We start from the raw sequence: 27,561 nt of genomic DNA, 5'->3' as shown, positions 1-27,561 counted from the left end.
GAAATAAGCTGATTGGTACTTCAGAGTTAACAATGAAGTCAGATTACAGTAAACTTACTGAATCCCTTGCGTTTTCGTATCTGAACAATAGAGTTACGGAAACTGAAAAGATAAAAAGACCCTAAGGCACTGACCGATTACCATCACATTATTACTTTTCTAAAGTCGGACGCCATGGTACATTTTTCTATTGCAACACATTGCTATATGCTATGAGCTCTCGTATAAGGTATGTACATTTTTGCTGTGTTCTTTTTATACCGTCTTTCAAGGAAAACAACAACACGATTACGCCTTATTATATTAATGTTAGAGATATGTATGTTATAAAAATCACAATAATTAACTTCATTATGACTAAAGAATTAGCGTATATGGGATCGGAGGCACCAATTTCAAACACTGCATGTCAGATAACTGTGAAGTCACTTCAAGGTCACGGCTGGACTTCGCAGCCTTCTGAGGATGCAATATATCTAGTTCTTCTTCTTCTGGCAACCACAATCAGCTGCATCTAGCTCCGCAAGAGATTGACAGATTCCAACCAAACTTGACCCAAATGACCACTGGGCTAGACCAAACCATCCATTTGACTTTGACCTGGCTTTGACCTTTGACCTTGACCTTATGGCCAAAAATGTTGATTTCACAAAAATGCTACTCCTTCCACAAATTTCATGCGATGAGGACATGGTTATATCATGTGACTCGACTTTAGTCGGTGTCTATAGGGTGTGCTCAGATAAGGGGTCAAAGGTCATTAAGGGGTCATTTCCGGTCAAAGTCTAAAAAATATTCAAAAAATCACCGTCTTTACAAATTACATAGCAGAGAGTCGCCATTAGCACACATGCATTGCTACTAGCCAGGGTCTTTAGGATGCCTACAGTTTTGGGGTCAAAGGTCATTAAGGGGTTACTTCCGGTCAAAAACCAAAATTATCAAAAATGTTCAAAAAAAATTTGTCTCAAAATGTAGACAGACCAGAGTAATATAACCATCATACATGAATCAGTGTTACCTGATATATGCATGGTATTTTTATTTTGGGGGTCAAAGGTCATTAAGGGGTCACTTCCTGTTTTTAGCTAAATAACTTTAAGAATTTTTATCTCAACAACTAAACAAAGTAGAATTTTTTAATTAAAATTGGAACAATGCATTTTGTCGGTGTACATAAGGTTTTTTTTCATTGAGGTCAAAGGTCATTAAGGGGTCAAAAGGTCAATCAAAATTTTCAAAAATCAAAATCCATGTATAAGTTCCGATTAAGCTGAAATTCAACAGGAATATTTCTTATGACATCCTAAGCACAATGCAAGAGCAGTTGACCCCATCCGTAACCCAGGGGTCAAGTTATAGGGGTCAAATTGCGGCTTGTATTCAGCGTCTGTTGACTCTAGTTGCATAGTGTTATAATACCAAGAAAATTGCGTTGGAGCTGGCTATCTGGCTCCCATCTTGCTCCAGTGCACACAGCGACAAGTTCCTGGTTTACTATATTTTTAACAAGCAAACCAATAGGCAAGCATGGAATTGACAAAGATGGAATAACATGGAATCATTCCATGTAAAGATGGAAAGGATTTCCTTCATAGGCCTAAGTGCATGTCAAAATATGGGATATATTGTTCAATATTATAGCTAGCCCTTAAAAACTTTATTTTCCATCAGATTTTTCCCGTTGAAAAGACAAAACTGATGTTAAAGATAGCAATAATATCATCAATAACATTTTGAGTCAATTTTATCCATAAAACGATACAGGATAGGATAGATAATTACTTTGACTTCAATGTGGTCCATATAATGAAGATTTTGATTCTACAACATTATTAGATCTGTTATCAACATATCAATTATGCACTCACAGGCAACCAAACATCATGCTATGCTCAGTAATCCACTGATAGTGATATGACCTCGTTCCAGTGATCATTCCCGGCTAATTACTAATTGTTGACCATGTCCTTTTTTTGATATGCTGATTGCTGAACAAGTTTGTGTTTAAATGTGTAGGCCTAACCTATGATAATTTTTCAAGTCATAATTAATTCAAACATAACTTTGGCAATACTCAATCGTTTTCGTTCGTTGAAACGGCAAAACATACTTTCTTTTCCTTGCAAATCTAATTAGCAGACATCAAAAACATTTCCACCACAAGAAGTAAAAAAAATTATTCATACCAATAGAAGAAGGCTATAATCTTAGCTAATCTTTAGTGTACACAAATCCCATCTCAGAAATAGGTACCAGCTATGGGCTGGCGAAAAGGTAGCGTTTCCCCTATCTGTGACTTACCGTTCTCTACTTATAAGCAACAAGGTCAAAAGATTTAGGGCTACAGGGTCAACAACTGAAAAGTGCTCCGATTTCAACCAAAATGGTCTCAAATTGTTCGTCATGTAAAATAAGTTTTTTGGAGGTTTGATCTATTTTTCTATACGACAGTATCCAGGACAATTTAAGCTAATTTATGTTTTCCAAATTTGACCATGTGTTACCCTTTAAATCCAAAATCAGCCACCAAAGCACCCAAGACACCACTTGTAAGATAACCACCAATAATATCTGAAATCCTTATTTAATCTGAGCAAGAAAAAACCTTGTGCAAAGATTGTACCCAATGTTCTTGATGATTTAGAGTTCCAAGACTTTTAATATATCTTTATACATTTGAAAGAGTATGCTTACTATTTTTCATTGTGATACAAAAATCATCAAAATGTATATAGCTTAATACTGTTTAACGCCATAGAATATATTTGAAAAAAGTGCTAATACTGAGGCGGTATTGGGCTTCTTGTAATCAATTTTAAACTACATTATTATTAATATTGCTAGCATTATTATTATTACTAATATTATTGTTATATATTGCACGTATTGCTGTTAGGCCTATATTGTTATTGGTATTATTATTATTATTATTATTATTATTATTATTAAGGCCCATTAAGTGATCCCAGCGTAAGTGTAAATAAATTAGAATTATTTATATAAAGGAAAAGTCATTCAAATTGTCATTAGGTATTTTTAAAATAAAAAATAAAACGTTTTGCAAAAAACGAAGAAAACAACAGTATTGACAAAGTTGAAGCCCCATTCAAATATAATTATAACAGATTCGTGTAAAACGTCTTCTATTGTCTTAAAAAACGGCTTTCAGGTTAAGGGGCTATCATTTTCTTCGGAAGGAGGGTCCCAAATTTTCCAAAAGTCGGCGCAATAAAATTGCGACCCTCCCTTTTACGGCAACAAAATATTTATGACCCCCTCCCCACCCGATACACATTACCCCATAAACAGGCTAAAATTATATTGAAATCGAGTCTTATTGAATAAAATAAACACACTATCTGTGGTCATCTTGTGACTCCCTACATTTTGGTCATCAAAAATTGTATGACCCCCCCCCCCGCTATTTTTCTTTCCAAAAATGTATGACCCCCCCCCTCCCCAACAAAAATGATAGCCCCTTAAAGGAGTATTTCGTGATCCTAGCATCCTCTATTTATGTCATTTTTCATTAGATATCCACGAAAAAACCTATTGCCAAAATTTCAGTTGATTTCGATTTTGCGTTCGCGAGTTATGCATGATTATGTGTATTACACTGCTCCATAGACAATGCGTTGTAATTTCGTTCTGGTGCACCAGAACGAAATTCAAATTTCACGATATCTTTGCTAAACGAATTAATCTGCAAGAAATATTTTGTACATAAACATTATGTAGCCAGAGGTTTCCAGTGATATAAAAATCTCAACTTTTTTTGAGAAAAGTGGGGGATGAGGCTGTGGATCACGAAATGCCCTTTAACCACTATGCGGCCGTGTTTATCTGTGACTAACAGATGGAAATGAATTCATGCAATTTTCCACTCAATCAAACAATTTCCCGGGGACCACTTACATTGTATATAAAACATCAGTAATAACAGGTGTCACCCTTTCTAGACGAATTTGAAGGGTAAAATAAAAATATTTTCTCAGTCAAGTTAAAACACATATATTTGGAGAGGTGTTTGTGTGTTACTCACATGCCCATGTCTCACACACCCACTTCTCAACCCACACACACCCCATATAGTGATACATATACAAAACTTACTTGCATGGGTACTACATACGTGATTATACCCAGAAAGTGGAGAAAGAAAAATCTCTAACATACCTGCTTTTTCAACCTGAAAGCGAAGTTATAAAAAAATCGTCTTGTAAATCCACCATATATCGCGTGTATATGAACACGAACAGCTGATCAATTGTCATTCCGAAATACTAAGCATATACATTCAACATGGCGGCGAACCATTTACACGTATTGCAGTCTGGTCTATATCGAAGTGACGCACTGTTTGTTGAATGGGAATTCCCGGCTCCTAAAAATACTTAATGTCACGACAAACCATAATTACGGCGACAGTATGTGGGTGTGCTATCCATTGCTATTGTTCATGTTTACTAAATTTAACCCTCGGTGTCCTAAAACCGCCACATTTTACAATCATATCTTCTGAATATGCTACTGTACGTTCGCCATGAAGGGGAATATCAGTAGAAAGACGTTGCCACTTTCCACAAAATCATATTGATTATAACATTTTTTTAATCCATAATTATGTTTTGGGTCTTTTTTTTTTGTCTTTTTTTTGTAAATGTATGATTCCAGCTAGCAGTTCGGTGCTAAATCATGTGTATCTAGTGCGATTGCTTGTGTGTTTGATCTTTGACCCTAGATGGCGTCTGTTACCGCAGTACTATTTATATCTCATTATTGCGTGATAGGGAAGTTCTCCAGCGGTCGCTGTAATAATACTCTTAAATACTTTATGAACATACGTGATAACATACAATTATCAATTATGTGCGCCCAAAGACTGTAATTACTAACATACATGTAGGTTACATTATAAATTTATATATACATTTATATATAAATTATATAGGCATATGGTCGAATCCAACGAAAAGTGTACACGGCATGTTCAGGGCCATAACTTAAAAGTATTAAACAATTCACCAATTGGCTTTCGGTTTTGTATTGTGTTTATTCGCCTTGATCATACGCTTCTCGCCATATAAAATAAGACCCCCTTCTGTGAAGAACTTAGACACAGAGACCCAAAAACATGCTATTTTTGACCCATTTTTTCAAAATATTTCTTTAAGTATTTTTAAAAACATCTACATCAGTTATGAAAAGCAGTCATTGGATTGAATCTAAATTGCAAATCCCTTCTGACTGCTTTTCATTTTCTGACTGGCGCCATCTTTTTAAACAGCAAAGTGTCGGCCGTAAAAAAATCGTGGAGGTATTTATCAAAATATATAAAAATTATATTATGGCTCTCCAAGCCGGGTAGGGACTAATTATGAGCCCTGGGGAGGGTAAAATTGGGGGGGCAATACATTTTGGCGAGCTGAAGGGGGGAAACAATTTTGGCAAGTCAAGAGGGGTGCAAGCGATTTCTGGCACACATTCATGGGGCGCCGTTATAATAAAACGCTCTAAAAAGGCTCAGGAAAACAGTACGGAAACGCTTAAATATGCAGATTTTCCTGCTCGCTGCGCTCGCAACATAGATCTAGACCATTTAATGTTTGCAAATTGAGATCCAAAAATTTGGCATGTTCAAAGGGGAGGGGCAAAGATTTTTTGGCGGGCCGAGAGGGGGGAAAACGATTTTTGGCGGGCTGAGAGGGGGGCAAACGAATTTTGGCGAGCCATTAAAAAAATTTACCCCCCGGGCTCATAATTATTGCACAGCCCCTTATTTCAACACACGTACACTCCTAATACGAAGTCCCTACCTGAAGGACATCACAAATCATTTTCCTTCCGAATTGTTTCCTAATGGAGCAAAATCCCTGGGGGTTCGCAAGTGCCATAAGGGGTGTACACATATATAGGGTCAATGGTCACGTCTTCAAACGCATTAGTAAAATTGTTTCATTTGCAATTTGTACCATTTCAGTCTTATTCAGTGGTATTTTGGTCGCCATTGATCATGTAGGGGCTATTAGAGGTAATTTCTACAGTATTAGAAACAATTTTGAAGCCGGTAGGGTTAGTTGGGGTAAATGGGACACTTACTATACTGCATCATCATTGCAGCACTAAATCCACCAATACGATACCGAATGGTGACTTACCCATATTTCAAATATGTATGTATATGGTCAATTCCAGCGAAAGCGGGACAAAATTCTCTCTATGTTAACTGTCCACTTTAAAATGTCAGTAATAAAGGAAATCACGTTATTGATGGAGCTTATCATGTCACGTCCAATGTGCTCTCTTTGAGCATATAGACCTTTACTAGCAAGTCATACCAGGGGACAAGTTATGATGGCTTAAATGAATTGGCGTTACCCACGAATTCAAAGATAAAGCACCATATATGTCATATTGAATGTCCTTCAATCAAAATGAAATTATTACCGTTAGAAAGAAGTTTGCATGATCTCTCATCATATGTAAAACGATTGAATTCCACCAAAGTTTGTGGACTCTAGAGGCCATTAAGTCAATTTGGCTATTAATAATTTTGCTACCCGCGTATCAAAAATAAAATGATTGTTCTGAAAAATGTTAAGTGAATATACCATAAACGACTATATCATGAAACGAAGTTTCGTACTATAATTCTGAGGTCCAAGAGATTATTTTATACAAATACATTTTATCCTTAAAATTCCACAAAATCAAATTTGACGTTACCCACGTATCAAATGTTACCCACGAGTCCAGCATATATAATTGCCATAACTTAATTTAAAATTTAATGACCTTGGACACTGAATTTAGTTTGACAAGCGCGTAAAATTGTAAATCGTATAAATACGTTCACCGCTTTAAAAAAATATCTACAACGGTTGATACCCACGAATCCCGAATAGATGCTAACCTTGAAAAACGAGGAGAATATTTATATTAAATCTAAATCAGCACATATTCAAGCCATGGGTATGCTATAATTTTTACAGTACTTATAGTTTATGCACCTAAGAAACGCAATCCCCAAACGGTACTATAGTACTTATAGCTTTACCCGCGAATTCGGCTTTACCCACGAATCCAAGGATTTACTCGCAAATTAGATGTTTCTTATTCATCTTAACATTTTGAAAACATGCGAAATAGATTCCAAAACAGTCCTGTTTAATAGCGTCCTCTTGAAGGTATACTGAAGCTCTATCGTGAGGTTTTGATTGATTATCCTAAATTACCATTTTTTGAGTGCATGCAATTGGATAGAGACACGGGAATCATTGAAACACAATGGAGGAATAACCATATGATGATTTTCAACCTTCTGTAATATTTTCTATTTTGCCGCTTACCAATACATACCTTCAAATATGTGTTACCCACGAATCCCTACTTAAATTATAGTTAACAATGTATTGATAGTGTTGTAGTTCATAGGAACCATCAAACACGATTTAATAGAATATTGCTGCATGAAAATATGGAATGATTTTATTTAAAATAATAATATAAAACTGTTTGCTATGTCTATTTGAATTTGGCAACTTCATTATTCTCACAATTTTTATACACAAAATGCCATAATGATCAATTTAAAATATTACATGTAGTTTGTATTTTGATTAAATTCATTTTAGTGCCATTGTAGCCTGAATTATTGACATACGGAAAAGTAATTTTTATTTTTATTAAAAAATTAATAGGAATTTGCTCATTTTCAAACGCTGTCCCGCTTTGGCTGGAATTGACCATATATGTTATAATTTCACTGCTCAAAAATTATATTGGAGTTTATTTGGTATTTGAGCTGCGGGAGATGCTTGAGACCAACACTACCTTGATGTGGCGACCAACTTTCAGGAATTATATACTTATTTATTACCATTATTTGAAAATCATTGTTGGGAATTATGAACAAATTGAGAGATAATATATTCCATTTACTATAAAAAAAAATGATTTTTACAAGCCTGATAGCAAAAAATTATGATGAAATCATGCAAATGACCCAATTAGGGCCTATTTAGTATGGTGTCCCACTTACCCCATCCACTTGGGGTAGGTGGGATAGTGGTTCTTGAAATTAATTTTTGATACAAAAAGTACAAAATTACTAAGTTAAATTGCATATAATGCCGCCAACAAGCTCAAAATTAAATTAATAGTAAACACGCCTATCAATGATTATTGATTGTGTGGCTGAAAATCGCAAATCGTGGGTTTTTTTGGGTTTTGTCACTAAACGCCAAGAAAAAATATCTGCCTCATGTATTCAGATGAAATTAATAAACATAATAATAGTATAGTGTTACTATTTTTGTTATGATTATGTTAATAATGCCCAAATGCTTCAATATAAATATGCATTGCTGTGAAATATGTTCTTTTAAGGCATGGGGTATGGGCGAACTTGAAGTACAGGTATCTGGAGAGGGGAATAAACGAGTTACCCCAAATCATAGCGGCAGGTAGTGACTGGGCCGCCAAGTGCTAATATATATTTATTTTGGAAGGTTCGTGTTTGTTTTAAATTTTGTGGCGTTTTCCCAAAATTTGATATTTTGGGGGATATTTCAAAAAAGCGACATGCCAAAGACAACTCTTTGGGCACATAGTTTGTTATTGTTATTGCAGTTCTTTTCCACATACCTACGTTAACATTCGCTTGGGTGATTTACTAATATTATATATTTTATGACTGCAATTTGGCGTTTTCAATGCGTTTTACACGTATCATGAAATTAACGCAAATATCTAGTCACGCTGCTTTTAGAATTTTTACCTGATCGTCGGCTTTTGCAGGCAACAGAATGCAGACTGGCTCACGATAGATGTCGTATTCCTCTATGTGGGTCACTTGATGATAAAATTACTTTGAATTCCTTGTAACAACACACACATTGTCGTCTGGAAACCAGGTCTGGAACTGATTTTGGAATAGCTTTAGACTTCAGCGCCGTATCAAATTTCATCAAAACCACACGACTGGCGACTATGTGTTTATGTTTCCCGCACGAAAGCTTTCTTCAACATCTATTACTATACTTCTTTGGAAACGTTGACCTTTGACCATTCTTTGTATAACGCCCTGATATGACCTTGAAATGTTCACTTGATTGGGTACGTTATAGCATCCATTTCATTGAGTTGTTAGGACCTGGTCAGTAGATAATACTACAGGGATACAGTAGTTTAACACGGTGTGTGAGCATGGTGAAAGACTCATTATTGATTAGGCGCGGACATATTAAAGGCACAGGTCCTTTGCGTGTATAGCAGAAAATTATAATAGAATGTTTGGAATTTTGCAACTATTAATACTAACCGCATTCTGCATTATGTATTTATTTGTTTCTTTAGGCCTATGCCTATTTATTTATTTACTGACTTATTTATTTATTTATTTATTTGGTATATTAGTTAGTAATTAGTAATATCCCATGATACATCGGTTTATGATTGATTGATTGATTGATTGATTGATAGTCATTTCACATTATATTCCTAGTTTACAGGCCCCTATGGAACGTCTATTAATTTTGAATAGCATCGTACATTAGATAAATAGGCATATTGTATTGATTTATTCTATTCAGCAATATCAAGGATTACTATCAAACTTCTCATAGCTAATTGTCAGTTGGCTCAGTGGTAACGCACTAGGTTTTACAACACGGAGGTCCCGGGTTCGATTCCCAGCTCTGCCTATTTTTTTTCAAGGCTGAGAAAAAAACTAAATTTCTGGACTGCAAACTTATTTGGCGCGCGATCTGAGCTGGTCCTTTTCTGGTGGCTGTGTCTGTTACAGGCACACTCCCTCTGGAATCCAAACCAGCTTCACGCTCATTACACCTCCCTTAATGTAATAATATTATAAATATATGTGTCAAAATGTGTCAATCATTTATCCTTATCATCAGTATTTTAAAAATCACTAAGACCTAATTGTACACCATCCTAACGAGCAAGTTTAAGTCCACTTGTGACATGTCATAGAGTTGTTTGCCCTCTTTCACTAGCAAGCACCAATGATGAAAAAACGCCGTCTTTATCATCAAGAAGATTGTTTGGTGTGTCGAATTCAACGACCTTGCCTTTACTCATGACAACAATCCGGTCCGATTCCAAAATACTGTCAACACGATGCTGCAATGTTAAAAAATAATAGAATTCAATACACAGAGCTACGATGCTTTATGGGTGGGTTGGGGTGTGTGGGGTGTGGGGGTGTGGGGTGGGGGTGGTGTGGTGGATGTGTGCGGCATTGTACAAAAGTACAAGGGAGTTAAGATTGTGCCCCCATGTCATTACGCCTCCATTGTTCAGGAATCGCTGACCAACGACGAAAAGCACGGGTACCACAAAATACATGTTCACCACTGGCTGAAACATTTTTGCAATCCCGTACATCGACATTCACTTTGAGCAACAATAGGCAAACTTGACGATATATTGCAATCGTCTGAGAAAAAGAAATGGCAAAAAGAAATGTTACTACTTTGCACCCTTAAGGGCGTACTTCACTTGACGGCAATGGAAAGAAAAGTGCAATTTTTGCCAAACAAATTTTGTCGACTATATAATTACTATTATTATGTTTTGATGGATCCAAGTTGTGATAATATTGGATCCAAAACATAATAATGATAAAATTGGATGCTTTACGCCCAATATTTATTGGTCTTGCTATGAGTTGTAAAATATTGGACTCGACTACGTCTCGTCCAATATTTTAAAACTCATAGCTCGACCAATAAATATGGGCTCAACCGATCCAATTTTATATCATAATTGGTCACAAGGCAATGCTGTTCAAAACTCTGTGAATCATAAAAAACAAAACGATTTAGGACTCTACATTATCTGTATGCCATTAAATCAAAAGGGTAAAGTTTGCTTTTTTTTGGTATTTTTTAGGAAAAATACAAGTCAAAAGTGTTTCACTTACAGCAATTGTTATAACAGTTCTGTCAGCAAATGCGGTCGTTAGTAGTTCATGAAGCTTATTTCCCTGCAAATGTATAAACAAACAAAAAAGCAAAACAAAGATAATCAAACAAAATAAACAACGTGACGCTATAAACAACCATTTTAAGTTTTACCTAGCTTGACTCCCTGTCTGATAGGAGGGTGCAACACTGTCGTAGGTTTGCTGAAGGGCTGCCTAACAATGAACGATCACTGTCGTTAATCCTCCTACCAGACTTCAGAGCCATGGTCGCAATTTGCGTAATTCCAATTTTTCCAAATTCCGTGCCAGGACCGAGCGCTTTCGGCTGAGTCCTATCCCATATTTTTTTTAATCTTTTAAATCAGATATCTCCTCTCAGGATTGTTCTTCAGTGCCATGAATGCTGTTTTTATGGTCTGGTGCAGCTGCTTTAATATTTGTAATTCTTTAATGTCAATATTTATTATAATTGTTTTGAAATTTAGTATTATTTTAATGTTTTCCAAAAGATGTGCAATATTTGGTAAAAGTTAATATTTTGTGTGCATGCCTTTTAAAATTCTTTACGTGTTCAATCTTTTATTGTTTTAATATGTATAATTGCTTTGTAATTTTACATGTAATTTGGCCATTTGGCCACGATATGTGAATTAATAAAACACCGATAATAATAATAGCCAATTAGTTAAAGTGAAAAAGAATTTCTTAACCCACAATACGTTACCAGGAACTTACTGTTTCTGTATCAATGGAGGCAGTTGCTTCATCCATGATAAGTATGCGAGATCTACGTAGAAAGGCTCTCGCCAAACAAAATAACTGTCGTTCACCCACACTGAAATTCTCACCGCCTGATGAGACACCGGCATCTGTTTCAATTAGAAAGGAAGGACAAGAAGAAGTATTAAAAAAGAAGAAAATGAAATAAGGATCAGAAGAATAAGAACAAAAAGAAAGAATCAAGAATCACAAAAGAAGCAATCTGTTGTTATCGATTGTTATTTTAGAAATTGAATAAATATTGATAGATCATTATTTATCTTTGTTCTAGCAAAGCGTGATTCTCATAATATTGCATTTTACTTGTTAGCCGAGGATTATTTTAAAGTTTAGTCAGATTGATTGCAAGGACTTTGAAGTAGGGAGGAAGTTGTCGAGATAATAATCATTATCATTTCGTTCTGCTCATTCACATGAAACTGGAAGAGGAACAATACAACGTAAAAAGCACAAACACATACGCACCAAGACCTCTGTGTAATTTGGCAACTTTTGACTTTAACTGAGCAATATCCAATGCATGCCATATTTCCTCATCCGATTTACTTTTTTCTGGATCGAGATTGTTTCTAGAAAAAAAAACATTTAGTTTATTTATCCACAATATGCAAATATCGGACATTATCTGAGTGCAAGTATTTTACAAAGGGGTTCTAAACGTGAAAGGGGAGGGAGATGGTGGGTGTTAATGTGCTTTAGATGTTGGTGAGGGGTTGCGCATATGTATAGTATGTGGGTTTGACTATGTGGTACGTGGGGTGGTGGTGTGTGTAATAGGTTAGACAGTTGCTAAATGTGTCTTTACGGCGTGTTACGTGAAAATATTTGGGATCTGCTATTCGTTCTAATATCATTTTGTCTGATATCCATTTCGTCTAAATCCATTTCGTTTAACCAATTAGTTCGTCTATATTCACTACGTTCAATAATCATTTGGTCATATAACCATTTGGTCCTATAACCATTTGCTCCGATAAGCAGTTAGTCTAATAACCGATAAGGCTAAAATCCTTTAGTCTGACAACCATGCAGTTTAATACCCATTGGTCTATAACCAATAGGTCTAATATCCATTTGGTCTACTATAACACTTGTTTTTGCATAATTTTCTGTTTTAATTTTGATATTCCATGATATGAACTGTACAATCCATACCTGATGGTGCCGGTAAACAAGGAGGGATCCTGAGGAATAATGGCCAACTGTTGACGTAAAGTTGTCAATGGTACATCAGAGATATCTATACCATCAATGTATATAGCACCTGAAATTAAACCAATGTCATGAATTTCGTATTCTCCTGTATTGTCGTCTATAGTTTAGACATAAAATCTCTACAACAAAATGTTCGAACAGTGACCCTAATTCGCTATTTGTGTCAGCTGTAACTAAGAAAGCAGATAACGTCGCGTTACCTCAGTGTTCATTTTCTACATACGTCTTGCCTTTCCCACCAATCAAAGTTGGGAGAACACAATTATTTCGACTACGTCGATGCACGCATTGTCGTTACTGCGCAGTTTAACATGTGCATTGACGGTCTGTGCATCGACGAAGACATACTGTGGCGGAATTGGATTCGGAAGAGAGATGTCCCCTTCAGTTATTTAGGTCATGTGATATACCAGTGTATATAAACCGGTGCGCCGATCATTCTTTGCTCTTCCGTACCCTGCGACCGTCGAGGTAGGTTGGTTATACCTCTCTCCCTGCTTCAATTCCGCTACTACCACTCCGGAATCCGATCACTTGGATCAGCCCAGAGCTCCCAATAAATGATCAAGAACAATGACATATATCTGACTCCTTCTAGTGTGACTCATTAGTGTGACCGTAAGTGTTCGTAAGACTGTGCGCCCACGCCATATCACCAAGTTGCCTTAGACTCTCTCTACCAGACACATTCTGCCACAATACTTTGCAAAGGATCCGGGGAATTGCCAGAAAGGTGAACGAACAACTGATTAAAAAAACACTTCCAATTGATATGACTCAAATTATGAAAAGAATAAAGGATAATACATGATAAGGATGCATCTCCTGGGACTCATTTTCTTCACGGCGAACACTAAACCTGTTTACATGTTGCAATCGAGGTGAGAAAACAAGCAACAAAGACAGAAAACAAGGTTGTTTGTATCTGATCCAGAAAGAGCACTTACTTGTGTACGTTTTGGCAACCGCTGTTGCCCTTTTCAACATTTTAACGAATTAAAGAATTTACGTTAACACGTCTCATCAGAATCAGATGCAAAGAAACCAATTTACTGACTTCACTCTACCGATCCTGATGAATTTGTTCAATCAAACGAGTAAATAGATAGTGATATAAATAAAAGATTTCTATTTTTCTCACCCTTCGAGATTATATTACATCTAAATAAAGCAAGCACCAGAGACGATTTGCCACTGCCAGTCCTTCCACATATACCAATCTGAAAACAAAAATATTATTAAAAGGAATTAAGAGTGATTTGACGAACCAGAACACCCTAAATTGCATAACAATTCAGATTTTGCCTTTTTGGAACATTCAAGATGTGCTAATGACGAGGACATAATAGGAAACGTGAAAACAATCCGACAGGTGAACTCTGACATCGAAATGAAGATACGTACGTACTTTCATTGCTTTCTTTCGGGCATACAGCACGCGTAAGGTTGACGAATTTGGAAACCATGTTCAGTGGCGTAGATTTCTTTTTGACATTGGCAGTGATTGGGGGGATGGGGTTGGAAAAAAGTTCTTGAAATAATTATAACGAATCCGGCATTTTTTGGCTACATAATTAGTTTATGGTACAAATGTTATGGTACAAAAATGTTGCCAGAGAATCTAAATTGATGAAATATTGTGCAATAGTGGAATAAATTCGCGCGAAGCGCCCAAAAGTTTGGACTTTTTTGGCTATATGTGACATGATCAAGGGGGATTAGTCACATGTCGACCCTGGTCGAAAATGAGTTTTACATTTATGTCAAAAGAGGACATTTATAGCTTTCAGAAACTGAAAACCCCATGTTAATACCTCTTTTCTTTGCAAAGTTATGTCAATTTATCACTCGCTAAAAACAATATATAAAAAATAATTTTAACACTTTCTGTGCCATTATCTCAAAATCAAATAGTGACATCCGACTTATTTCCCTTGATCATGTCACATATGACCAAAAATTTAGCCATTTGGAAGCTAAACTGATGAAACATTGTGCAAAAATGGAATAGATTGGCGAGTAGCTTTGGGGCTAAAATGACCAAGTATGAGGTTAATTTGGTCAGAAACCCATATACAGGGGTCAACATTGGGGGGGGGGGGTGATTGTATGGACCATTCCCCCGGCAAAATATGGGGGGTATCCCCCATCCTCCCGAGATCTACGCATATGACCATGTTTAAAGGCATATATTGGAATGTCATCTTTCCCTGGGTAAGATCTGACACCAGGCCAGCCCATGGCCAGAGGGTAACATGAGTAGGTTTGTTTCACCTTGAAGGCAAGGATAGGCTTGCTAATATGGGCTAACTTTCCCCTAGGCCATCCAATATGCCATGACTTAGTAGGACTACAAGTGGTATCTACTGGTCAGTTTATACTCCTATTTCCACATCTGTTAATTTTATATGGGCCTTTAACGTACTTACGCTAGTAGTCGACTCTTAGGATAGCAAATTACTTTCTACAGATCAAATAACGGTTACACAGTTAAGATAATTATGTTATATAGAAAACCTTCCTGGCAGTTATAAAACTGATATTATAAAACTGATATTACCATTTTTGTGAAACTATATCAATTAAGATATGACCATTCGCATACTGGTATTATGACTTTAATTTACCTTTTCTTTGGAGTGAAAACATAAGTCAACATCTCTCACTATGGCATCCAAATTATCGGCGTACTTGATGGACACATTCTCAAACTTGATTACACCATGTATTGGCCAGTAAGTGGGAGGTGTGATGTTACCTGACAAATAATAGTAACGACGATTAAAATTCTGTAGGAGTACCAACATATTGTGACGTAATCCGTCACGTTACAGCATTGATGGCCCAAGCTATAATTGACAGCCTCGTCCACCTACTATACCCCCCCCCCCCCCACCCCCATCAAAATTTAGATTTGACATCTGGCCAATGCTCATTACTTTTCTCATAACCCCAGTAACATTGTACAGGCCCGATATAGGTTTTCTATAGATGGTACGAACATTAAGTTCTTATCATGATGCAGTCATGTCTACAGTATAATTCACCACGACTTTTGCAGGACTTAAACCCCATTAAAAGCTATTAAACCAAGATAACACTCATTGAAAACAGCTCAACTGATTAAATCAGATCTTCTCTGGTTAAATCCACACTACACATGTTTCTGTTTTACCTGTGCGGTATTTCAATGAACTGGTATTATAGTTTCAGTTGGGTAACCGATTATAAATCAAACGCAAGGTAACAATACTATGTGGGCTTTTGTTCACGAAATGAGACAATAGTCTGCTTATACACCTATCCGACTTCGCCATTACTGCGGTGTCCCCGATGTAAAACTGCGGTGTCCCGAGGTCGGGGGTTCCATCCATTATTTATTGTGTGCTATACAGAATTGTACCCGTGAATTGTACACAACAGTGATATTCAATACACAATCATGAGTATTGAATTACGAATTAAATCTCCCGCTCTGGTACATCTGTGTTGCCGTCAATAGAGGGCCAAATACAGTAAACGCTTCTCGGATTGGTGTATTGTTAACCAGCATTCTTGAAAATGAGAAACATAATGGTTGTTGACTTAACACGGTTTGGAAATAATTTCTTCATATTTTTTGGTGTTATCTGTCGCTTACATATCCTTCCTAAAACAAAAAGTGCGAATATTTCCAAACACCTAAATTAGCTAAAAATTTAGGACATGTTACAAAACTATATTTTCTAGAATTTCAGAGAATACTTTAAATATTGGCCGGTTATTTTTCACACAGTGACGTTAACTAGGAAATGTCCTATACTTCTAACATACGCTATTTGTAGAGGTCATGCGTCAATGGTGAGAGTACTGTGTATTGTGTATAGGAAAACGGACAGTAACTGCAGAATGTCCTCATCCCCCCATCCCCCACACACCGACATCGCCCGGTTAATAATTACATTGTACAGCAGATACACTAAAATGAATACCCGGGATCGATACACGTAAATGTGCTATGCACGATTTGATATTCAGACGATAAATCTTTGGATACCGGGGTACAAAAATGATGAATATATCTCCCGTAATTTTTTTTTATTCCAAAGAAGCCATATTTTTATACCTGCACTTGAATATATGTGTTGAAAGGTATGATAGTCGTTAGCTTGCGTATTAAGAAAGAACCGTGCGTATTGAGCTCAAAAACTGACTAAAATTCTGATTTTATATGTGCCGAACTATGGCGCAACATAGGCCACTCGTGGAGGCAGTCTAAAAGCAGATGACCTCACGGCGTATACCATGCTCACTGATCTTACTGAGGTCAGTCACCAGGCTATTGTCAATAACCTTAGTCGGATGTCCCTCGGCCCATTATGCGTCTCAAAATTATTAAACAGGTCGGAACAAAATGGCCATGCGTGAATGTGGATTTAACCTACCATGGCGATTTCTGCCATGAAGATATCGGGGCGATGACACTGTGCCCCATGGTGGTATATCACTCATCCCGTTCCAAATTTGGAAATGGGGGTAGTTTTGGTGATAAGGTAGACCATGGGTAGACTAAACACCATGTGGAAAAAATTTGACCACCCACTTTTAAATTGGCTCTTTAGTGCTAATTGATGCTTAAAATATATTTATGAATTAATTACGTAGCAACTGTTTTTACTTTTCTTATTTCTCGAGCGAGAAAATAATTTCGCCTTTGTGTACACAAAATTGATCTACATTTCTGTTTACTCAGTACATATTTCTTTAATTCCCATCATCTTATTTTTTTCTTTATTATTGGCACTCCTGTTTTACCTTCATAGTTTTCTGTTTCCAGAGTGGCATATTCTTTAAGCCTCTCTATGACGTTCATTTGGATTGACAAGTTTGATGATAAATTGATTAGATCACCAAAAGTATCGGCCTCCTGCATTTAAAAACAAAATCAAAGAAGAAACAAAGCAAACAAGAAAATCGGTCTTTAAGAAAATATATTCTCACATAGATTATAAGACCAGGGGCCAGGCGATTTATTCAAGTGAAAAGCGGCAAAGCAACGGACCCGATGGGTTGAAAGGGTTCTACCCTCACATCACAAAAATGCATTGCTGCCGTGTCAGGGCCGGGGGGTTCCTGCCGAAATCCGCCCAATGAAGAACGCCATTGGCAAGAATCCTATTTTCGTAAATATCTAGATAACTATATGCATAATAGAAATACAGATCAAGTCTCCACACCAATGTTTTCACAGTCAAGCGTCTCAAACATGTATAGCGTCAGAATGCAGAAATGATGTGAATGTATATCAATCGTAGAATATACGTCATCAACGGCAACGCATACCCAAACATACCCCTACATACCCCGTGTAAGTGCAACCCCACTCTATTGCATGCATACCCACCCCTTGCCTCTTGCCTTTCTAGAACCCTTTTGAGTTCATTGGTGTACTATTGAAGGTTCTACATACGGGTCAGCTCAAGAACCTTTTTAGATTCTAAATATAATATTTTTCTAGGTGTGCACAAACTACTTACCTTTTGTGCATAAACAAGAGCCAGGGCAACTAAAGCAGAACTAAGATCGAACTGGACACTGCCTATCATTGTTGTGAGGCCGGTTAACAGCACGAACAAAGCTCCTAACAAGTCCTGAAAAATCACACAGTATGAATTTTTATGTATATTTGGCCAATCAATCAAACAATGAAAGAAAGAAAGAAAGAAAGAAAGAAAGAAAGAAAGAAAGAAAGAAAGAAAGAAAGAAAGAAAGAAAGAAAGAAAGAAAGAAAGAAAGAAAGAAAGAAAGAAAGAAAGAAAGAAAGAAAAAGAAAAAAAAGAAAGAAAGAAAGAAAGAAAGAAAGAAAGAAAGAAAGAAAGAAAGAAAGAAAGAAAGAAAGAAAGAAAGAAAGAAAGAAAGAAAGAAAGAAAGAAAGAAGAAAGAAAGAAAGAAAGAAAGAAAGAAAGAAAGAAAGAAAGAAAGAAAGAAAGAAAGAGTGGAAGGAAGAACATGTATTTGTAATGTATTCTCGGTCAAAGGATGTCATAGATATATCCACTATTAACTTTCTTACCAATCTAAGAATAAGCCAGACGCTAGTAGTTCTCCAGTACAAATATGTGATGGAATGAGTATCAAGTCGTTGTAGTAATTTGTCAAAAAATCGTCTCTGATATCTAAAATTTAATAAACAAAAGATGACAAACACTATTGTTCTTAAGTAATACTATTTCTTTCGTCCATATCCCTATAATTCTAGTAAGGCGTCACTTATATTATGGTCCTATATCGCTATCGATGCCCCTATAGGTACCGCTGGCTCTTGCTATCGTACCGATAACCCTATCGAACTATACGCGGTGCCTGTAGAGTAACTGTAATTATATCACTACCTCCAATCGGCGGCACTAGCTTTGAAGTTTAGCGTGTGCTACGTTGGCTTAGGCTCTTGGCATATGCGGTACGCTGAACTTCAAAGGAAAGAAGAGAAAAGGAAGAGGGAATGGGGAATGAAAGGGTCCAGAGGGAAGGAAAGCCTCGAGTATGGACTCTTCAAGTTCTATAGACAATGGTCCCAGGGAAATATTAGGTCCTTTGTCAAATTTAGGTTGACGATAATTATGCCCCGATCAAAAATCTTACCCAAAAGCTCGTATGGTAGAGAGACCATCTAGTGTTTCAGAAAAATGCGCATATATGGGTGACTTAGAAATACTTTCCAGACGTTTTAATTCCCTGTGAACAAAAATGGAACATTATAAATTAATGATTAAAGTACAGAACGTGATACGTGACGTCCATTCAAGCATCAAATACAAGACATCTTAAACAGATGTCAACATTATACAATGTTATATTATCGTGTTTTACATGGAGATAGATTTTACATGAAAATAGACAGTATTACCATGATTACGAGCAGGGTTTACTTTAACGCACGAAACACGCGTATTTACGCGTTCAGGCACGTTGGGGACGGACTCCTTCAGATCCAAAGACCCAACGTCCAACGCGTATAAAATGTTGAAAAAAAATTAACACATTAATAGTGCCAAAATGGTCCACCAAATCGCTTCATTTTACAAGTTTCTTACTTCTCAGGGGGCATTTTTTACATTTTATTATTTTCTTCTAACATTGGACCTCTTCCCTTCTGACTGCTCTAGATCCGCCACTGCTCCAACAAACGCACATTGTTAAATTTGTCTGCAAAATTTTATTGGTGGTTTTCTTAATTTTACCTCATTATTTCGGCTAAAATGGATTAGAATACCTCCATATGTCTTTAATGTGCGTAACACGCAAATTCAATGTCTGAATCAACAGAAATTTTGGAAATAAGCTTTGTTGGTGGATAATTATTGACAATTTACATTAAATGAGGGGATGCATGAGTTTGTTCAGCATTTATAATAGGTGAAAACTGTTCGGTTTTGGGTACTGAAATCCAACTCACGCTCGTGTAAATTCACATCAGCGTGCGCCAGTCATGCATTAAGCAACGCCCAACTAGCGTAAGTGCGCCCAACTGCGTGTACGCCATTCTCTATATACACGATGTAATGAGTCTTGATTAGCCGAACAAACTTTAGAATCAGGCGATAAACACTTGGTCTCCAGTGTCTGTTTCCAACTCACCTAGATGATATCAGATAATAGCGTTGAAGGAGAAAATAGACGATTCCAATAATTAGAGCGACAAAAATAAACACGGGAGCTACGGCGATAACAGCAATAAAACAAAATAGAATTTTCCAAACTGCTCGTGTGGTTTCACAGATGATTCTGCATATTTTCTGGACGAAAAATAATAATTGGATAATTAGTATGAATTGTTTCCTTTTATTTTATGGATTTTTAAATCACACATACGTTACAAACGGACTAGCACACTTGAATTGAAGTTTGATCAATAATTTTAAAAAATGAATGTCTATCCCGTGTAAGCTTTCAGTGTAGTATTATACGCTCGGTACCCGGAGTGTTAAATACCGTAGTGTTCTGTAAGCCTGCAGCAAATACGTTCCATAATATGAATCTCAGGACATCTGCTGATATTGTGGATTTATATTCTTCTTCTGCTTTCCATCTTTAGCAGAGATGTGAAAGGCAGATCGTCATTAAAGGAGTGTTTCGTGATCCTAGCATCCTCTTTTTATGACATTTTTCAGTACATATCCACGAAAAAAGCCTATTCCCAAAATTTCAGTTGATTCCGATTTTGCGTTTGCGAGTTATGCATGATTATGTGTATTACACTGCTCCATAGACAATGCGTTGTAATTTCGTTCTGGTGCACCAGAACGAAATTCAAATTTCACGATATCTTTGCAAAACGAATTAATCTGCAAGAAATATTTTGTACATAAACATTATGTAGCCAGAGGTTTCCAATGATATAAAAATCTCAACTTTTTTTGAGAAAAGTGGGGGGATGAGGCTGTGGATCACGAAATGCCCCTTTAATATATCGCAACGATGCAGGCGGCCATTGTTGAGCATGTTTCAGCCTCCCTTTTGTTTCCGAATGGATGATTTTTTTAATCAACGTAAGCCAAAATATCGCCCGACTTAAAGGAGTATTTCGTGATCCTAGCATCCTCTTTTTATGTCATTTTTCAGTAGATATCCACGAAAAAAGCTTATTCCCAAAATTTCAGTTGATTCCGATTTTGCGTTTGCGAGTTATGCATGATTATGTGTATTCCATAGACATATGTGACAATGCACCAGAACGAAATTCAAATTTCACGATATCTTTGCTAAACGAATTAATCTGCAAGAAATTTTTGTACATAAACATTATGTAGCCAGAGGTTTCCAGTGATATAAAAATCTCAACTTTTTTTGAGAAAAGTGGGGGATGAGGCTGTGGATCACGAAATGCCCTTTTAAACAATGTCGTATAAAATGAAATATTATTGTATTTTTATTTTTTAACCAACGTAGGATTAAAATGTATTTTTAACCAACACTTCATATATAAATTTTGTGTGAATTGTAATACTTGGTCTCTCTCTTCCTCTCCACCCTCCTTTCGATATCTTTCCTCCCACTCTCCCTTTTTCTTTCTATCTGTCCATCTCCCCCTCTCTTATTCACCAGTATCTGATAAATAAAATCGCTGAAACCAGAATGTAAGTTTACCGTATCAATCAAGTATATATCGCTAGAAAATCGATTCAGCACTCTTCCAATTGGATTGGTTTCGAAGAATCTACGAATATCAATAGGAAAATATACCCGAATCATTTTCGATACATTTGTTTGAAATAATTCTGCCATAAAAGCAACATTGTTGAGAATTTATTTTCGATGTTATACGAAATATTCTGCCTCAACCCTCAAATTTCTTGACTGTTTCATGTCCACGATTATAAACTTAGGTCTTGTCCAGCTTGTTAAATAAGTTTGTTCTCGGACACTGTATTATAACTGAAACAAACATCAAAAGTGGGAAAGTTTGGCAATAATTAAAACACTGTAACTTAATTTAACTTGTTACGTTGTGCTTGGGACATCCAGACTTAATCAGGCAACTGAACTAACGTGCGGCTATTATATTGTAATGTAATGTCTATAATTAACTGTAATATAATATAATGTTATGTAACGAATGTAATGTGACGGATGTAATATAATGTAATGTAGTGCAATGTAATGAAATGTAATGTAATGTAATGTAATGTAATGTAATGTAATGTAATGAAAGCTTAATAAACTTATAGTATGGAGCCTACATATCTGCCTAAAAAGACACAGAATTGTGTTCATGCGTAATATAATTATATCACCAACCTGATTGGCAATCTGCTGACATTGTTAAGGATTGCTTCGTGGAATCGAATACCTCCAGTAAGCGCAAATATGTTGGCTAATGAATAAAACATTAGTAAGCTGAGCAATGTTGCAGCTGACAGGCCTGCGTACCCTTCGATATAGTGGCTCATTTGGTATGTAGTCATCTGCAACAAAATCGTAGATAAAAACCAAAAGGTCACACTCTGGCCTTTAATTTGTGCTCCGACAGATCAGATTCTTACCTTTAAGCATAGCTATAAATATAGCCTAGTGAAAAAAAGGCATATTGATTATTAGATATTTAACATAATCGATTTATGACGTAAAGTGTCACCGAAGAGGAAATCTGCGCGTACATATTTATGCTGAACATAACACCAAAACATGACTGAAACTGAATCTTTACAATAAAGAACGAATTATACGTACATTTGGATGAATGTCACCTTGTTCGCTCCAATCAGCGAGCCAGAAGTCTTTTCCCAGTTGGAAAGCTTGAACTACGCCATAACATACTATTGTTGCGCTTAGAGCCCAACCAAATGATTGAAATAAGAAGTAATACACAGGAAACACCACTGAACCTCGCTCAATATATTCTTTTTTTACCAAGACACTTTTCTCCTCTGTAGAAAAAATAATGATTAGATATTAGAAGTTAAAAACAGGGAAAATATGCCACAACATCCAATGGGGGAGTAACACAAAACATATAAACTAAGTTAAAGATATTAAAGATAAATAAGATTAACAATACAAGATATTGAAGATTAATAAGAATGCTTAAGCATTTTAGAGTAGTCGAAAGTGGATTTAACACGAGACAAACAAATAGGCCAGGCCTCGATCTTTGCATGGTGCTCCAGTAAATTACAGATAGGTACATGTTGAAACACTCCAAATAATTAGAATTAAAGTAGACACCCTGTATTATATAAGAATCACCTGACTGGTTCCAACACACCAATAAATAAGGATGAGTATGCTATCTTACTGTCTAAAAGAACAGGTGTTATATTTCAACATTATGCTCTAAACACATGGGCGGTCGACAGCAGTACTTTCTTTGAAGTCATGCTTGGCTTATCTCGCTCTCAAGACGATCGTTAAGTACGGTCGCAATTGCGACAGGTGGTGCTTATTGATATTCCAGGCGACCGTCTAAACATATCACAAATCTCGTTCATTCTCGCGAGATTTTGGCCAAATGTATCCCACAAGACATTGCGCCAGTAATTTTCGCCGGGAAATTTATATACATGTATCCACGAGTCGACCGAGAACAATAATTCTGTATAATTTACATTTGATTTTCAACATTATTTCTTAATATTAATGTACATTATGGATGACTACGGAGTATTTGAAGAGTTTGATGAAGCTGCCGCTGAAACATTTTGTTGTGTTTAAGTCTATGATTTCTGTATTACTTCTGTATTATACAATCACGCATCTTCACAATCTTGTAAGTAATGAAATCAAGATTACCTGTTTGTTTAGGCACCTTTGTCCTGTTCTGTCCTGGAAGTAAAAAATGCAATGGTTTGATAAAGCATTTTAGGATTTGTGAAACATGTTCGTTTTAAGTCAATTTACTTGTTTTAGTCTTTTTATTCCTTCTTTTTTTCCTTTTAACTATTCTTATTCTTGATTCTTCATCCGCTTCGTCTTCTTCTTCATCATCCTCTTCTGATTCTCCTCCTTCTCTTCTTCATTTCTCGTCATCGCCGCCGCCTTTTACTTCTTCTTCTCCTTCTCCTTTCTTCTCCTCGTTCTTTCTTCCTGATTCTTCATTCCTTTTAAATATTATTATTACCTGGGCCCTCTTTTCCATTAGCATGTTTACTACCACGTTTTAGGTTTATTTGCTTCTGCAACAAAGCGCGTTCTTCTTCTATATTGTTGATATCAGTAGAACGATCCATTGGAAGAATGAATTGCCTGCTCCACCATTGGTTTTTCACTGATAAAGAGTTATAAGGTCCCCGATGTGTAATTTCACCTTCTTCTATTACAATAACCTAAAACATAACGGTTTTACTTTAATATAAAAAAAACTAATAACAACACCAACAAAAAACTCAACAACACCAACTTGATCGAGATCAAGAAATCGATAACAATTTAATTTTACTTTAGTTTGCAAGTTCCTCCGCTATTTCATTTATTGTATTTTAATCCAACGTAGAGTCAATTGTGCCGGGAAATTATGAAGCGTATTTTCACATTCTGAAAATGCGTGTTAATTGAAATCTACATGTAGCAGTTTTCAGTATAGCAATATGAGGAAATGATTCTCAATATTTAATGTCAATGTTCGACTCTCCCATATAATAATACTAATGACAATGTCTTAACTGATGACTTGTGTTGTGACACATTCTCGATGGACTACGAGTGTTGAATGTATAAACTTGAAATAAAATCTGAACCATTCTGTATAGGCGTTGCTGTTCAAAAACAACAACAAAAGTTACAACAACAATAATAACAGTAATAGTAACAGCTTTACGATATGCAACATATATTTTAACTTACCACGTCTGCATGCTGTAGATATTGTAGTTGATTGGTTACCAAGACAACCGTCCTATTACATTCTCTAAGCAATCCCATTATTCCAGACTCAAACACGTGACCTCCAACATGAACATCAAGGGATGACAATGGGTCGTCCTACGCACACAAATTACAATATAGGGTTAAACCAATAGCTAACATAGAGCAAGTTTGTTTGTATGTTTGTTTAATTTTTTGTTTCTTTGTTTGCTTGTTTGTTTCTTTGTAATATGTTTTTAATACAGGGTCAGCTGAAGAAAGACGGGCCATCGGCTCACTCAAAAGACCACGTATAGTGCAGTTATTCTGCACAGCAAACATGATTCGATCTTTGCAGTACTTTTAACCTGGTTAACAGGGAATTACTCAAGCAAAATCAATCGATAAAGTCTAGCCCATCCTCCACATTGAATGGTGGACTGTACTTATGCCCAAATATGGCACTTGCCAATCAATAGTCACCCACTTGAAATCACCTGGCTCGTTCCACTGACCAAAGTTATGGACAGATATGGGAGTTGTTTTTGCTGTTATTTGTAACTTACATATCAGGGAGGTACGAACATTTGCAGATGCCCCACCTACTCAGTTTTTAGCCTACGTGTAATATATACATTATTCTTGATTGACATCAAGTACAAAAAATATCCGTCAAGTGCTTTAGCTTTAATGCCCTTCTGAAGAGAGCGGTCCACAAGTGAGTGATAGTCACTAAAAGTTCCATTCGATTTACACAGGGAATTTTGCAGGCCATACGTGCCCTTTCTTACTAAATCACCAAAGTGCGAATATTTCCAAACACCTAAATATTATTAGCTAAAATTTTAGGACATTTTAGTTACAAAACTATATTTTCTAGAATTTCAGAGAGTACAAAACATATTGACCGGTTATTTTTCACACAGTGACGTTAAACTAGGCAATGCCCTATACCTATAACATACACTATTTGTAGAGGTCATGCGTCAATGGTAAGATCACTGTGTATTGTGTATAGGAAAGTGAACAGTAACTGCAGTATGGATTATCACTGCAGGCCGCAGATACGCTGCCGTCCTGGCCCACATCATGGCCACATGACCAAAATGTACCACTTACATGTGTGCCTCTTGCTGGATATTGACTTGAAAAATCTGAACTTAAAATATTTTGCCAAGCATTTGGCAATATAGTGTCTTGAGCAATAGAGGTAAGGCACCGCAGCCATATTTGTTCAATCTTAGGATCGACCATCGACATATGATCGATGCTTCTTCGATGCTTGTTATAAGCAAAATTAATGTGTAAGACGGATTTTGAGACACGTCGATTATTTCAGACACTTACTAGCAGAACCATTTCAGCATTTGAATAGATGGCTCTTGCCATGTTGACCCTTTGTTTCTGTCCTCCACTTAACGTTACTCCTCTTTCACCAATCTCCGTCAAATCTCCTGCTGGTAAGAGTGCAATATCAGGTTCTAAAGCACATGCCGAGATTACCTGGTCATAGCTAAAATTAACATAAAAAGAAGTACATTTATTCACATTTCCTTTTCAAAAATGTTTATTATTTTGTCATATGTAGGATACATTATTCCGCTTTGACCCCCGTGCCGGATTCATATCCCTTGACCTTTCAGAATGAAAAGTCAGTCACAGAGAGGTCAAACTATACCTTTCTACTAAATCTATACGAGCATGGAAATACTTGGGATACTTGGTATGTTTTTTAACAATATCTGCCTGTAATATTCTGTATTTCAAATTGCCTGCAACATGAAGTGGTTTCCTTGTTCATTTGTTTCCTTGTTTCTTGCACATGCCTACCGTTTTCTGTCCATCGAATGTCCACACAAGATGTTATCCCTGAGAGTGGCATTCTGAATCCAAGGACGCTGAGCAGCAAATGCCATTGCAGGTTTCACACTGCATGGAAAATAAATCGGAACATTTTGTATTGACATAAATGAGTTATCAAAGATTGTTACAAGCCATCTATTCATTTATTGTGTATTTGTATTCAAGAAGATTAATTGCATTATTATGATTATTAGAAAAGAGTAATGATGGCACATTATCTGACGTCACATAAATATAAACAGTACATCCCTTATACCCAGGATATAGGTACGAAGGTGTACATCGAGAAGAAAGTTTTTGCAAAGTTTGCAACTCGGGTTTATAAGACGAGTATCATTTTGTACTTGTATGTAATCTTTTGTAAATGAGCGACAACACTTAATTCCACAATATTTTGATAAAACCTACCATTTTAAAATTTTGCATACTAATGC

The 27,561-nt window shown here is 36.3% G+C and overlaps 2 protein-coding genes and 2 long non-coding RNA genes across 4 annotated transcripts in view; all 4 read right to left on the bottom strand.

Moving 5' to 3' along the window:
- Positions 1-4,555, bottom strand: part of LOC140167387 (3'-5' exoribonuclease HELZ2-like) — a 107,700-nt gene extending 103,145 nt beyond the window's left edge. Inside the window, 1 exon segment of the mRNA XM_072190693.1 lies at positions 4,180-4,555. The gene's annotated coding sequence lies outside the window, so the exon portion shown is untranslated.
- Positions 4,556-9,470: 4,915 nt separating this feature from the next.
- LOC140167386 (ATP-binding cassette sub-family C member 5-like) lies at positions 9,471-27,180 on the bottom strand. Its single transcript, XM_072190692.1, has 7 exons — positions 27,095-27,180; positions 26,612-26,777; positions 25,265-25,402; positions 24,543-24,747; positions 11,687-11,820; positions 10,949-11,011; positions 9,471-10,146 (listed from the first exon to the last, which is right to left on the bottom strand). The coding sequence occupies exons 1-7, from the start codon at positions 27,178-27,180 to the stop codon at positions 9,991-9,993; spliced, it is 948 nt and encodes a 315-aa protein (XP_072046793.1). The 3' UTR covers positions 9,471-9,990.
- Positions 12,193-15,697, bottom strand: LOC140167940 (uncharacterized). The gene is made up of 4 exons (XR_011861092.1): positions 15,574-15,697; positions 14,088-14,166; positions 12,887-12,995; positions 12,193-12,300 (listed from the first exon to the last, which is right to left on the bottom strand). It is a non-coding gene; the product is annotated as an uncharacterized lncRNA (long non-coding RNA).
- On the bottom strand, positions 18,998-22,144 carry LOC140167941 (uncharacterized). Its single transcript, XR_011861093.1, has 4 exons — positions 22,073-22,144; positions 20,564-20,721; positions 19,568-19,660; positions 18,998-19,101 (listed from the first exon to the last, which is right to left on the bottom strand). It is a non-coding gene; the product is annotated as an uncharacterized lncRNA (long non-coding RNA).
- Positions 27,181-27,561: the final 381 nt, after the last annotated feature.

The sequence above is a fragment of the Amphiura filiformis genome, chromosome 13 (genome assembly GCF_039555335.1).
Source record: "Amphiura filiformis chromosome 13, Afil_fr2py, whole genome shotgun sequence".
Classification (NCBI taxonomy): Eukaryota; Metazoa; Echinodermata; class Ophiuroidea; order Amphilepidida; family Amphiuridae; genus Amphiura; species Amphiura filiformis.
This window is presented reverse-complemented; position numbering and strand designations above follow the sequence as displayed.